The sequence below is a fragment of the Dendrobates tinctorius genome, unplaced genomic scaffold (assembly GCF_039654945.1).
Source record: "Dendrobates tinctorius isolate UK_male_01 unplaced genomic scaffold, ASM3965494v1 ptg000290l, whole genome shotgun sequence".
Lineage (NCBI taxonomy): Eukaryota > Metazoa > Chordata > Amphibia > Anura > Dendrobatidae > Dendrobates > Dendrobates tinctorius.
In genome coordinates, this window is record NW_027361957.1 from 481,002 (window position 1) to 496,924 (window position 15,923).

At 43.5% G+C, this 15,923-nt stretch overlaps 1 protein-coding gene across 1 annotated transcript in view; it reads left to right on the forward strand.

The window, feature by feature from the left end:
* The first annotated feature begins 317 nt into the window (after positions 1-317).
* TRHDE (thyrotropin releasing hormone degrading enzyme) overlaps positions 318-15,923 on the forward strand; it is a 1,336,029-nt gene continuing 1,320,423 nt past the window's right edge. Inside the window, exon 1 of the mRNA XM_073559980.1 lies at positions 318-2,754. Coding sequence (XP_073416081.1) covers positions 1,994-2,754 — 761 coding nt within the window. The 5' untranslated portion in view covers positions 318-1,993. The remainder of the gene's footprint in view (positions 2,755-15,923) is intronic.

Here is a 15,923-nt window from a genome sequence, read left to right on the forward strand (position 1 = left end):
TAATATCCTATTCTAAACCAATAGTGTGATTATTATAGTTGCGTTTGTGGGACTTAAATAAGGGTAAATGTTTGAGTTATTTTCTTATTATAAGATGAAAAACAATGTTAATCTGGTCTGTGTTAGTTATATTGATGCCTGGAAATTTTATTAGCAGCAAGTTTAGCAGCCACATCTACTACCCCAGACATTTCTTGGGGCACAGAATAGCAAATGTGCCATATTACACAGTGACCAATCCTCTGAGTGGGTATTATTACATGCTTGGGTAGAGATGCCATTCAGGAGTCAGTCTCAGAGTTCAGTGTTCCTTTCATTGGTAATACAGCAACAAATGTATACCTCTGAATGACATGGAATCTGTTTGTTCTTTTTTATTAATGCCAAAGCTGAAGAAGTAACTATTACAAACTCGCTGATAACATTTCTATTTGGCCTATAATTAAAACTTTTCTCGGGAAAGCAGAGTGGCACCCTATTCCTCAAAAACATGGGTTTTTGCCTAATTTTCTGAATACTAATTTGCCAAATTGAGAAATGATATATCCTACAAATTTTTTTGAAAAATGAAACATTAGTACTGGGAACCATACAGACCATCACCCAGCTTTCCCATTGTATTTAATGACTATTTCACTGGGATATATATATATATATATACTGTATATATATATATATATATATATATGTGTGTGTGTATATATATATATATATATATTAATTTCAATGTCTGCCTTACTATATGTTTTTCAAGGTACATAATGTAATGAAACTGTTCCCTTTGTTGCACTGTGTTGCTTAGTCAGTCTCATGTCATACACATAGGATGGCACAAGCCATGAGACTGAAGCCTGTGTGTGGAGTAACTATGTCTGGTGGATGCATACAGTGAATGTTGAAGCGCCACACTTACTTGATGCATGCACACATGTAGAGAGGAGATCAAGGAGTACAAGAGCAATAACACATCTTATGATATGACACATCAGGAAGGCATCAAGCACTGTTGCTGAGATAGATGCATCAGCAATGAGCCTACATCCCCCCCAGCTGCATATCTTGTTATTTGCCAGACATATGCTGATGAACTGGATATGGGGGAGGAAAAGAATAGGAAACAGATTGATTAAGCAAAATAAACAGAAAGGGGAGAATGAGAAAGAAGGAGAGGTACAGAGGAAAACCTTGCAGCCACTGTAGTATAGGAGGGATATTAATGAGACATGCAGATGGTGGGGGCAGCTGCTCTGCTCATTTTATACACTCACTACAGCAAGCTGGGTGTTTGGTATATGATTCTAACCTTACATCACTAGCTAGGAAATACTAGTCAATTCACTCTTCCACTTGCCTTGTCTTCTGCTGTCTGCTAGCATCCTGCTTGGATCCTGAATCCTGGTGATTGAGCAGTCCTGGTCCACTGTCCCTGGCATTGCTTGACACAGAGGAGAGCAGATGCTGCAAGAAGAATCCGCATCCACCGTGTAGAGAGTGTGCTGAGGAAAGCTGTGCTGGCCAGATGGGGATGCTCTAGGACATGAGCCTGCTGGAAGCACAGCAACTTCCCCGGGATGGATTTGTGTCTTGGATCTGTGTTCTTTGCATGAGAAGGGGACACCAGCCCAATCAGAAGTGTGTGTGATTTCCTTGCCTACGATTGGAGTGCTCTGAAATGTCATGCAGTCCTGTCACTTCTCCTCCCCCTCATAAGCCGAGAGTTGCCTTGTAAATCCCACTATAAACAAAGTGGCTTGTCCAGAACCAAAGCCATTCATTCTTCCCGAAGTTCAGAAGCTCCTGCTCAGTCACAGCAACCTAAGTAGATCAAGAAGGATTCCAGTTATGACATCTTGCAGGAAGGGTTAATTGTCACCTCCTTTTGCCATCTAGACTATGAAGTGGCCTGTGAGGCTCCAAGTCCTAGTGTGGGACACCTGCCTTCAGAGTGATCTTCTGGTACCTTCTTTTCTCTGGAGTTCCAGGATGAGCTGCTATGGATGTGCTCAATAAGGGACAAAAGAACAGCTTACTTCAAAGCTCCATGGTGATCCAAGACTCCGGGATGAGGAACGGCAGAGGTCTGCAGGACCAGTGGGCTGACACAGTGGCTGTGAGACCAAGGACCACTGAGAGGCAGCTCACTGTACACAGGAAGCTAGTTCTGGGCTTTGCTCTGTCTATCTTGGCTCTGATTGTTGTGACTATCATTGCAGTGTTCCTCAGTGTTCGGTTTGAGGAATGCACAGATGGATCCACTAGAACAATTAACAACAGCATTGTGGAGGCATCCAGGTTTAACCAAAATTTGGAGGTGGGTAAGGATGCTGGGGATGGGACCAATCATCTGCAGGAAAAGAATCAGGAAGAAGACTGGAAGCCTTGGACTTACCTGAGATTACCCACACACTTGAGACCTCTGCACTACAATCTGATGATCACTGCTTTCATGGAAAACTTTACTTTTTCTGGAGAACTTAATGTGGAGATTGAGTGTCTAAACTCTAGCAGATACATCCTAGTCCATGCCCACAGATTAAATGTGGAGAGAGTCCAAGTAGCAGAGGACAAGGTGGCAGGGGACGTCAAAGTTTCCAACTTCTTCCCTTATCCACCCAACCAGGTATTAGTGGTGGTTCTTAACAGGACTCTGGAGGCACAGAAAAGTTATAACCTGAAGATCATTTATAATGCTATTATAGAGAATGAATTACTTGGCTTCTTCCGGAGTTCTTATGTGATACATGGAGAAAGAAGGTAACTATATACATGCTACTAATGTGCACTAATGTACAGCTTAAGGAATAGAAAGCTCTCCATAACTGATTGTCAGAGGTCTCTAATTGTTTGCTACATCCTTTGTGCAGTTTAGCTAAGCTTAAGGTTATAATGACATAAAACACCCACCTTGCTTTAGTGAGCAGATGCCCCCACCATCTCTGTGTCTCATCATTATCCTTCACTACTGTGGCTGAAAGGTTTTCCTCTGAACCTCTCCTTCACCCTCACTCTAAATTATTTTCTTAATTTGTACTCTCTGTCTCCATTCCCTGTATCCAGCTTTTATGTCTATATCTCCAAATAACAGGATATTCTGGTGGGAGACTAGCAAGCTTCTGCCTGATGCATCTACATCATGAACAGAGCTTGATGCCTTTATGATATGTCAAATTTTAAGGCAAGCTATTCCTCTTGATCTTTCCTATATATATCAAGTATTTACTACTGTTTATGCAACAACTGGACCAGGGGTGGACATAGCATTGGTGCAACCAGGGGCCCAAGAGGCATCGGGGAGCACTTCCAACTTGAAGCCACCTCTTCCACCTTTTTTTTTGTCTGTGTCTGATCCTACACTAGACATAATCCCAATACATATGATAGACAGTTTCATCTTCTTTGCCTTACTGTGAATGTGCCATGTGACAATACACTGAAATAAAGAACAAAAATAGGCAACAAAATATGTAGCTTAAATATATATTTCTTTATGCAAAAGTAGTGTTTTATGTCTTCTTGATGAAACAGTTGGAATAGTTATAAAAAACACCTGAAAACAATGAAAATCCAAGTAACACTGTTGACAATCTCCTACCTGATTTTTTTTTAACTCAGTTGTGTTAATATGGAAAAAAAAGAGTTGACGCATAACAAGCCTGTGGGAAGGTGCTGGCAGTCGAGAAGTAGCATGCTTTACTTTTTATCCCTTGTTGTAGCAATTAAGATCTCCATATTGATTGGAAAGAGCGATACATCACGTGGAAAGCAGAGGTGGGACACATCCACATGTAGTTAATTAACTTGTTTATCATGGTTTCGTTAATAATAAAATACATGGTTATTGGCTTCTCACACCAACCTTTGATTTGTCATGTGTTTGGAGATATAAAGAGAAGTGTCGGTTTTTCTTTTTTGCTGCCTGCTCCCAACTGACAGTCAAGGAACAGGAAAACTTCATACTGCAAAAATCTCATTAGCATGCATTTTATTTGCTCGGCCTTCCTTTTAATTACTGCACTGGGGTAGGCTCTCAAAATCTGCATAAACTAACTCCTAATTTGTATAATTTGCATATAATTGAAAAGCCTCCAGCATAGTGTCACACAGTGCATGCCACAGTGTATAAAATGACAGCCAATGTAAATTGCATCTGACAGACATAAGCACAATTTACACCACCTTGCCCTAGTTTTGCAAGTAAAGCCATTCCTTATTGAATTATTAACAATATGTGCTTGTTTGTAAGAATGAGCCTCTGGGGAGTTGTCAGGTGCTTTTTAGCAATACACCCTGAGACATCCTCGTAAGGAGTGTGTGATCCTATGTTAATATTTGGGCATATTGTATTAAAAAAAAAATCACATTCTGCTTTAAAGAACATTTCCTCAATTACAGAATGTCTCTGATGTTAATTAAGGGTATGCCGGTTGTCATGTAGTGTGAAGTCTTTTAATATTTCATTGAGTCATTACTTATTTCTATGTATTTCTGAGAAAGCTGAGTGGCAATATGGCCATTAGGTTGACGATAGTGTCTACAGGGGATATCACTTAGCTTTTTTAGAGTTTTCAATGGCAAGTCTGCCTAATTTGGGAAAAATATAGATAATAATCGTTAAAGAAAGCCATTCTGGATATCATCCAGCTTAACTGTTCAAGAACCTATAGTTTCTACCTACTAGAGTTGTCTCATGAAGAAAACCCAATGAATCAATAGGTCTGATAGATTATATGTGGGTGTTAGAGTGGGGCGAAGGGCAAATGGATAGCACCTGATGATTCCCCTCAGTATCGCCAATATCAAATGTAGGTTTTTTTTGAGCACTTTCAAGAAATCAATGTCAAGTTTCTGAGACTTTGTAGTTGCTATCAACTTAATCAAAGTTGATAAATGCTCACTAGAGCTATGTTCCCACGATGAGTTTTTTATTTTGCAGTTTTTACTTGAGTTTTTTCACTACATTTTTGAGTATGGTTTTTATTACATTTTTATCCCTTATTGTTATCTCATGAATAAGTAAAGCTGCTTTGTTTTTTAATACTTCCTGGCACTTGGCTGTAACAAATCTTTACCGATAAAGTCATGTGAAAATGGCCTGTGGTTTCAGTGAGTTTCTTACCTGTAGATTTTCTGCATACAAGGCTATGTTCACATGCAGTGTTTTTTTTCAGCGTTTTTTTTGCTGCATTTTTTATGCAAAATAAAAGCTATGAGATTTCAGAAATCTCATGCACGGTTTTTTCCCTGATTAAATTTGCAAACATTTTGCGCCATTTAAACCTGCAGCAAGTCAATTATTTCAGCAGTTTTTCAGCCATAGAAAGCAATGAAAATGCCGCAAAACACACCATGCCAGCTTTTGCTGCATTTTCGCACCATTTTTAAGCATTTTTGATGAATAAAACTAACTTTAACGTGTACTGTAGATAAAGCACATATTTAATTCGCACCCAAAAATACTACAAAAAAAACAAGTAAAAAACACAGCGAAAAACACCAAAGAAAGATGAAAGAGACATTTATAGTGTAGTGTTTTTTACTGTAAAGAAAGCAGGTTTTGGCTGCAGAAAAAATGTAGCATAAACGCTGTGTGTGAACATAGTCTAATGTCATTCTATGAGGAAAATCCAAACAAAGAACTCAGCGTACCTGTAAAAGAAATTGTCAAGTTGCAACATTCAAACATGCACTGCAGGTCAGTGTGTGTCACGTAAAAAAATCACGTGTAAGGGTATGTGCACACGTTGCGGATTTGGCCCTGCGGATCTGCAGCAGTTTTCCATGTGGTGTACAGTACTATGTAAACCTGTGGAAAACCAAATCTGCTGTGCACATGCTGCGGAAAATTCCACGCAGATTTGCTGCAGTTTATTTTCCGCAGCAAGTCAATTCTTCGTGCGGAATCCGCAGCGTTTTTACACCTCTTCCATTATAGGAATCCACAGGTGTAAAAATGCAGGGGAAATCCGCACAAAATCTGCAGAAAATCTGCAGGAAATCTACACTATATCCACAGGTAAAACACAAGTCATTTTACCTGCAGATTCAGCCAAATCCGAGCGGAAAAATCCGCAGACAAATCCGCAACGTGTGCACATACCCTAAGATGCTGCGATTTTAGCACAGCAAAAATATGCAGCTAGAAAAACTCATTGTGGAAACTTAACCTAAAGTTCTATAGTGATAAAGTTTCTGCTGAATGAAATAATTCCTGTTAAAGCTGCTGATTATTTTGCCTGCCTACTGATAGTATCTCTTCTCACATACTTTTGGCAGGGTTATACTTACAGAATCGTACAAGGTTGTTCCAAAACGAGACGTAAAACTACATCCAAAAAAATGTTAATGCCATGATTCCATATGCAAAAATACTTTTTTAAGCTGCATTTTGTAAGCAATAAAATACATAATGGTAATCTGTTCCTGTTGTGCTTGAGCTGTATTTATTAAAGTATGCAGCTCTTTTTTTGTTTTTTTTTTGCTGCAAAATCTGCAGATGCTATTTTTCAGGCTCCTAATAGAAGCCTAAAGGGATAAAATGCACAAAAAAGCACAGTTTAACAGCATCATTAAACACCCAGTGGGCATGAGCGTTGATGATATTACATGCAGTTTGCTTGAACTGTAAAATGAAGTGAATTTTCTATGGATGAATTGTACTGAAAAAAAATTCAGCTGAAAAAACGCAGCAATTGCGAGGACTGTCTGTTTGCTAAACTACAGGTGCTTCTCACAAAGTTAGAATATCATCAAAAAATTTATTTATTTCAGTTCTTCAATACAAAAACTGAAACTCACATATTATATAGAGTCATTACAGAGTGATCTATTTCAAGTGTTTATTTCTGTTAATGTTGATGATTGTGGTTTACAGCCAATTAAAATCCAAAACGTCATTATCTCAGTAAATTAGAATAATTGACAAAAAAACTCCTGGAAAGCCCTCCTAAGTGTTTCAAAGGGTAAATTAGTCTGTTTCAGTAGGATCCACAATCATGGGGAAGACTGTATTAGGTGCCAGGATTCTTCCACTGCACAGGATGGATCTCAGGCCTTGCCTGTTGCTGTGGTCTCCCATTTGGGCTCAGTCACTGGGATGACTGCTCAGCACAGACTTCTGTTCTGGCTTCTTGCCCAGGCTCATGTTGCATGTATAACTGGCCTTCCAGCTAAGCCTATGGTGACTACTAATTTACATGTGCAGATTTCACCCTACTGAGCATGTCCATAATATGGTGCCTTTCCATTGGTGCTCGGACGTCAGGTGCTCTGGTGATGTGGCAGCTTCAAATTGTCTCCACAGGCTAGGTCCTGTCTGTCTGGACTTGAGCAAGGTATATAAAGCTCTCAATGGCGCATGCCTGTGCACTAGTATCTTGTGTGTTTGGTGTGTTGGTAGCTACTTTACCACCATGTGTGCACATGTGCTACTAATAGCACTGCGAGTGTTTGTCTAGACAGGAAGTGTATGGTGGGAACTCCCGCTTGAACTTACCATTTGCATCGGGCGTCCTGAGGTGCGCATGCTAAAGCACACTGTGTCTTAGAGCAGGTCCAACCACCAGCTTAGTCTTCCTTCCAGGGGGGTTAAGTTATAGGGACCCCAAATGGTATTTTTCTATATGCCTATGCAGTCTAACAAGGTATAGTCCTTTTTGCTTTGCTTCATAGTACCGCTCTGTGGTGTAACAGAGCTTGTTACTTTGCGCTCTGTGCACACTGAGTGGTATTTAACTCAGTGTGCCTTAAGTGTTTTGTTGCAGCCTTGCTCCACCATTGTTCTAGCTGCGGTTTCTCCATCACCGCACGGTGGACCCCGGGTTGTGAACGCACCTTATTATAATTTCTTATTTGGTGCGTTCAGCCAATCCTAACAGAATGCTGACTTGACACATGTCCAGAAAGTGGTCATTGACACACTCCACAGGAGAGCAAGCTACAAAAGGTGATTGCTAAAGAAGCTGGCTGTTCAGAGTGCTGTATCTAAATATATTAATGTAAAGTTGAGTTGAAGGAAAAAGTTTGGTAGAAAAAGGTGAACCAAGCAGCTGGGATAACTACAGCCTTGTAGGGATTGTTAAGAAAGGTCATTCAAAAATTTGGGGGAGATTCACAAGAAGTGGACTGCTGCTTGAGTCATTGCTTCAAGAGCCACCACACACAGGCATATCCAGGACATGGGCTACAAGGGTCACATTCATTGTGCAAAGCCACTCATGACCAATAGACAATGCCAGAAGTAGCTTGCGAGGGCCAAGGAGATAAAGAACTGGACTGTTACTCAGTGGACCAAGGTGTTGTTTTCAGATGAATGTAAATTTTGCATTTCATTTGGAAATCAAGGTCACAGTGTCTGGAGAAAGTCTTGAGAGGCACACAATCCAAACTGCTTGATATTTGAATTGGATTTATGTCCACTGCTGTCATCTACTGGGGTTGAGAAGTTTGGTCCAATCCAGGCCTTTTTCATTTGATAAGAGTTAGCCTGTCAGCATTTTCAGTTGACAGGTGGATGAACCTATCAGTTGTTATGCCCACAGCGGCACTTAAAATCCGCTCTGAAAAAATGCTAATGGCAGGGCAGGCCATCACTTCCAAAGAATAGAGGAAACTGGAACATGTATCCAGCTTGGAAACTCAATAGTTGTACAGCACAGAGGAATCACGGAGGATGCTGGTACAGTTTGCCATGTGCTCCTTCATTAGCTTCCAAAACTTTTCTCTACTTGTCAGACCACCTTGGGCATCAGGACCTGGGCACTGGGAGGGTCTAATGAAACTGTCCCAGTCATTTTATAGTGTTCCCCAGCCTCTGTTGGACCTAATGTGTATCTCCTTTGTCTCTCCTCCTTGATTGCCCAAGGAACTATGACCTCTGCTACCAGCTTAGGCCAGTTTCACATGTCAGTGGCTCCTGTAAGTGTAGTGACAGTTTCCTCACGTACCGGAGACACTGACGCACGTAGACACATTAAAATTAATGTATCTCTGCACATATCAGCATGTTTTCACGGACACACGGTCCGTGTGAAAAACACAGAGACATGTCAGTGTTCATGGGAGTGCACGGTCTGCAAAAGTGCTGAACACGTGTACAAGGAGAACAGTTCACACTGTCCTCCATGTGCACGGACGGCCGCCAGGGAAGAAGTGATACAGTAAACACTGTTCCCCTGTGGCTGGTTCCGAACGCAGCTGTCATTCTTCTCTCCTGCTCTGCTGGCAATTTTTGTACTAATTGTTCGACTAGGGCCTTCTGATATTGCACCATTTTACTAGCCCTCTCCACAGCAAGGAGAGATGGAAAGTTATCCTTGTAGCGTAATATTCACAACAGCCCGCACAGTCCCCGCACAGCCCTGCACAGTCCCGCACGGCACAGTACCCACACAGTCCCCGCGCAGCCCAGCACGACCCACCACAGTCCCACACAGCCCAGCACAGTACCTGCAAAGCCCTGCACAGTCCCGCACAGTCTGGCACAGACCCCGCACAGGCCAACACAGTCCTGCATAGCCTGACACAGTCCCCACACAGGTCAGCACAGTCCCGCATAGCCTGGCACAGTCTTCGCACAGTCCCCACCCAGTCCATCACATATTAATCGCATTTCCCATAGACTTACATTGGACACGGTACTCGTTACGAGTACCTGAGTATTAGGAGGTACTCGTAACGAGTACAGCGAGTTCTAATACTACAGTACTCGCTCATCCCTAGTAATGAGGGGATAATGTCACCTTTCTATTATAAGTAGGGATGAGCGATATTGCCCAATATTGTATCGATTTATGATATTGGAAAATATCGGATATCGGAATTTCCGATTTCCGATATCAATGCAAGTCAATGGGAGAAAAAAAATCGGAATTATAAAATGACCACTACAGTGCTATATAATGGATAAAATGGAGGGGAAACACCTCACAATAATGGGGAAGGAGTTTGCAGAGGAGCAAAAAAATCGCTAGAAAAATGCACAGAGCGAAAGCTGTAGCAGGAAAACTGATCGCCATCTTCTTAACAGCGGTGCTTTTTCTTTGGGTTAGGATTAGTTATGGTAGGGTTAGGGTTTATGGTTAGTAGGGTAGGGGTTAGGGTAAGGGTTAGGGGTTAGGGTTAGTTAGGGTTAGTAGAGTCAGGGTTTACAGTTAGGGTTATGCTTATAGATAGTAGGGTTAGGGTTAGTAGGGTTAGGGTTAGTAGGGTTAGGGTTACGGTTATGCTTATGGTTAGCAGGGTTAGGGGTTAGGGTTAGTGGTTAGCGTTAGTTAGGGTTAGTGGTAAGGGTTAAGGGTTAGGGGTTAGGGATAGTTAGGGTTAGAGTTAGGGTTAGAGGCTTAGAGGCTGAAGGATTATGGGATTTCCGATGTGAAAAAAATATCGGAATTGGAATTCCGATATCGCATATATCGGGCCTATTTCTGATATTTCAATATCGGAAAGCTCATCCCTAATTGTAAGATGACATTAAGCCTGGATTAGTAATGGAGAGATGTCAACAAGACACCTCTCCATTACTAATCCTAGAGTTACTCAAGGGTTTAATAAACACACACACAATAAGAGCAAAGTATTTTAATGAAAGAATACACCACACATATTGTTTACATTTTTATTCCGTTGTGACGCCATTGTTCTCCTGTAAAAAAAGGTGAAAATAATAAACCAAACATATACATTACCTGTCCGGTGTTCAGTCATGTCCCACGGCGTAAGCCATCTGGGGGTTAATCAGTTTACAGGCGGAGCACTGCTAGCACAGCCACTCTGACTGTAAACTAATATAGTAGTCGGGTTTTCATTCATTCTTCTCTCCTGTTCGCTGTTGCTGGCAGAGCAGGAGAGAAGAATGACAGCCGCGTTCAGCACCAGCCGCAGAGGAATAGCCCTTACTTAGGCGCTTCTTTACCGGCGGCTGTCCCTGTGGTCCTGATGCGGCACATGGTTGCCACATGTGTGCCACACAGTGGTACCATGTATCCACACGGAAACTGATAGCTCCGGTACCGTGTTTTCCGGGATTGGAATTATCTGGACATGTGAGACCGGCCTTAGTCAGATGGGAATTTTTGTACTAATTGTTCGACTAGGGCCTTCTGATATTGCACCATTTTACTAGCCCTCTCCACAGCAAGGAGAGATGGAAAGTTATCCTTGTTTAGGGTTTAGGGTTATGCTTATGGTTAGTAGGGTTAGGGTTAGGGGTTTGCAGTCGCAAATTATGCAGATGAGACAATAAAAACGAAATCTCCAAGCACGCCAAAATACTCGGAGGACACCCGAACATGCTCGGAAGAACCCGAGCAACGAGTATATTCGCTCATCACTACACACTAGTCAATGAACTGGCACACAAACACATGCTGCAACACTGCCAGACTGGTGACTGTTGTATCTGACTTTCCAAAATGGACACAAAGGGGCCACCTGATGACCTCCCAAAATTTATGTCTGAGAGCTGTCTGATTGCCCTAAAAAAAATTGAAGCAAGGGCCACATGAAAACCCTGTTGGTATGGTGTAAGAGGAGGACAAGAAAAAATTAAACCATGAACCGTATACCCTTCTTGGGCTGGGGAGGGGTGAATGGGAACAAACTATTAAAAAGCAGCATTAAAAATGTACAGAATCAACTTCAACAGGGAGGAAGCAGGGAAAGAGTGAGGAGGGAGGAGCGGCCTGTGAGCCTCAGTTTTGCCTCAAATTCATGTAAAATAAAAATAAAAATGCATTCATGAAATGGGAGAAAAGCACAATTGCAACTCTTGTGTGAATAAATAGACAATGGACTTGTGAAATTCTTTCCCCAGGAAGGTGTCATGTAATTGCAAGAGACAATGGACACTGTGAGAATCATGTGGGAATAGTGGATGAGGGCAGGTATATCTCGCCCAGATTCCTTTCCTATGTGGCCTAGTCTGGTCAGTATCGCACCTGCTTGCTAATGAATAATGGGAGGTGGATATAAAAGGATGCAAGGTGGTTGTGTGAGTGTCTCAGCCTGGGAACACAGAGAGCCTGTCTGTGTGAGAGACACACGTGAGTGGAAGCAGTGCCCACTGCAACTGTGGTTTGGCTGGACGGGAGAAGCCCGCCAGTTGGTAGTTAGGTTGTCCATTGTTTAGTTATTGCCGGACAGGCAAGGATTTGTTTTATGTTTTATTTCCTTTTGCATTGCTTTCACCGTTAATAAACCTGACCCAGGGTCAGTTACACCCAAATCCCAGCTCTGCACCTGAGTTTCATGCTGAATGCACGTGACCTTTGACCCCAGCAAAGGCGATCCCGGAGTGTTTTATCACAACACCTACTCTGTCCCTCAAGCAAGGTACATCATAGGCAATCCGTGTCCACTGGGTTACCCAAGATGGTAGAGATGTTGGAATCTTTTACCTTGCTGTTTTCCTATATATACTACAAGAGTTGAGCGAAACGGGTCGGTCATATTCAAAAGTCGCCGACTTTCACTGAAGTCGGGTTTCATAAAACAAAACCTGACCATAGCGTGAGGTCGGCCACGAGGTCGGCGACCAGAGCGCCAAAGTCGCGTTTCAAAAGATGCTTCCAGCACCCTTTTTCAGCCAATGATGGAGGACCCACACTGTGGGCAACGCGATGACATAGGCATCGGTCACCACCATCTTTGAGAAGGGCATGCAAGTGATTGGCTGGCTTTGTGTGGCATCACAGGGGCTATAAAAGGGTGTGAACGCCGAACGCCATCTTACTTATGCCGATCTTAGCATAGGGAGAGCTGCTGCTGATTCTGATTCTGTAGGGAGAGCTTTAGGCAGGGAAGAAGAACCAAAAAACTGCTTCTGCTGTTAGTGATTTCCACTTACAACACAACACTTTGTGTGCAGTGACAGGGGAGGCACTATTTTTGTACATCAGCTCTTTTGGTTATTAGGCTGCCTTATAAGGCTCCCTGATAGCTGCATTGCTGTTTGCACACTGCTGTGCAAACTGCTTTTTTAAAAGCAAAAATACTTTTCTTCCTCTTTTCTGCACAGTTACCAAGCGTTCATTTTTCCACCCTTTTGTGTGTGCACTGTGCAGCAGTCCTGCTTATTAGGCTGCCTGCATCCATACTTGGACTGAGAGTATCATTGCCAGCATCCTCAAATCTCTAGTGAGATCCAAAATCTCACCAATCCTATAGACACCCTCCACCTTGTCATACACCATCCAATTTCAGCCTGTTAAATTGAGGTGTAATCTCTCCTGGGCGACAGACAATAGTTCTGCGTCCTCAAATCTATAGTGACATTCAAATTCTCTCCAATCCTATAGACACCCTACACCTTGTCTTACACCATCCAATTTCAGTCTGTTACATTGAGGTGTAATCTCTACTGGGCCAGAGACAATAGTTCTGCGTCCTCAAATCTATAGTGAGATTCAAATTCTCACCAATAGTAGATACACCTTCTACCTTGTCTTACAGTACCATATAGCTGGTGGTATTATGGGTACATTTTCACAAAAATGAGCACGTTTGGTGGAAGAAGCCATGGAAGTGGGCGGGGGTTGCCAGCTGGTCCCGATGGTGGTGGTGGTGTTGCATCTGTTGGTAGTGGCAAAAGGACAATAGCACCTAAGGCAGGAGGTGTTGAGCCAGCATCATTGTCTGGCTCCACAAGGCCTCGAAGGCTCTCTTTTCTGGGAGTAGGTAAACCACTTTTAAAGCTGGAGCTTCAGGAACAAGTTTTGGCTTACATTGCTGACACAGCCTCCAGCTCTCTCGCCTCTTCTTCTGTAGTTTCAAAAAATAAAAGCACTGAGTCGTCATTGGAGGCTCCTGGTCAGGAACAACACCTTTCCTTGTGTCCTTCACCCCTACCAAAAGTGAAGGATGTGGCAGGCCACACTACCGATTACTCCATGGAGCTCTTTTCATATACCATGCCTGGGTTAGCAAGTCAAATCGTGAATTCCCCAGTCCAAGATGAATCTGACATGGAGTGCACTGATGCACAGCCACTGCTAGATTTTTCTGCTGGTACATTCACTCAGAGCACTACATTGCCATCGCAGTGTACTGAGGCAGAATCAGACCCTAATGAAACTCAGGTGCCCCTTCTCGCATACTATACCACCTTACACGGTGACACAGAGGAAGGTGCACATGAAATTGAAGAGGAGGTGATGGATGACCCAGTTGTTGACTCAGATTGGCATCCATTGGGGGAAGAGGGTGCCACTGCCAATAGCTCAGAAGAGGAGGAGGAGGATCCGCAGCAGGCAACGACTTCGCAACAGCTGTTATCTGGCAGGACCGTAGCAGTCCAAAAACGTGTTACAAAAAACAAAAGAGTTGCAGGACAGCTTGGCCGGACGGTCAAGGTCTCAAAATGTCTTCCATAGTAGGAAGAGTGCAGTGTGGCACTTTTTTGAACAAAATCCTAATGATCAGGCAAAGGTTATCTGTATGAAGTGCGAAAAGACCTTTAGTCGAGGGAAAAACCTGAGAAATTTGAATACCAGTTGCATGGTTAGACATTTAACCACCATGCACTTGCAAGCGTGGACAGACTTCCAAACCTCACGTACCACATGTGCAACTGCTCCGAATGAAGGTAGTCAGCAACGCTACATCGCTTTCCCCACTGTAAGCCCACCAGTTAGCACACCACCAGCAGCAAACGTCGAGGAGTCGTCGCAAGGGCAAAGCAGTCATGGAATCACAATGTTATTGCTACGAAAGACTGAATCTAGGCCATCAGCAACACCACCAACACCATCACCATCACCAACCCTCTCTCAGTCCACCATGTCCACTGCAAGTTCCACCATATGCAGCTCTCAAGTCCAGCTCACCCTACCAGAGACTGAGTAGGACAAGAAAGTACTCATCCTTTCATCCGCGTACACTGGCTTTGATCGCCCACATTGCCAAACTAATCTCGTAAGAGATGATGCCCTACCAGTTGGTTGAAAGCAAAGCTTTCCGCGAGCTCATGGCCTATGCAGTACCACGCTATGACCTATCCAGTCGGCACTTCTTTTCGCGAAAAGCCATCCCAGCCCTCCGCGTGCATGTGAAAGACCGCATTGTCCATACACTCAAGCAATCAGTGAGTGGAAAGGTGCACCTCACAACAGATGCATGGACCAGTAGGCATGGCCAGGGCCATTACGTGTCCATCACTGTGCACTGGGTTAATGTGGTGGATGCAGTGTCCACAGGGGACAGTGGCGGTGGGACAGTGCTGCCTAGCCAACAGTATAGGAAACAGTTGGCTGTAGGCATTCGACCCTCCTCCTCCTCCTCCAGAAGCGAAAGCTTGTCCACAGAGCACAGTCGCACGAGCACTTCATCCGCAGCTGCCAGTGTTGCACACGAGGTGTCCCACTATCGACCAGCTAGTGGTAAGCGTCAGCAGGCTGTGTTGAAGATGATGTGTTTGGGAGACAACAGACACACCGCGGAGGTACTGGCTGACTACTTGCAGCGACAAACTGAGTCATGGCTGGGCAGTCTACATCTTGAGGCAGGCAAGGTAGTTAGTGATAACGGCTGTAATTTTGTGGTAGCCATAGCCCTTTCAAAACTCAGCCACATACCTTGCTTGGCTCACACCTTGAACCTGGTGGTGCAGTGCTTCCTCAATAATTATCCGGAGTTAACAGCCCTGCTCCATAAGGTGCGAAGACTGTGCTCACACAGCCGCCAGTCGCCCATACACTCCAGTCGTATGCAGAAGCTGCAGCGATTACTCCACCTTCCCAAGCACCGCCTAATTATCGATGTTGCAACAAGGTGGAACTCCACCCTGCACATGGTTCAGAGGCTGTGCGAACAGAGGCAGGCTGTAATTCATTTGTGGGAGGATACACGGGCAGGCAGTTTGCAGGCAGACATGGAGTTGTCTGGTGTGCAGTGGTCGAAGCAGAAAGACCTCTGTAAAGTCCTTCAGTGTT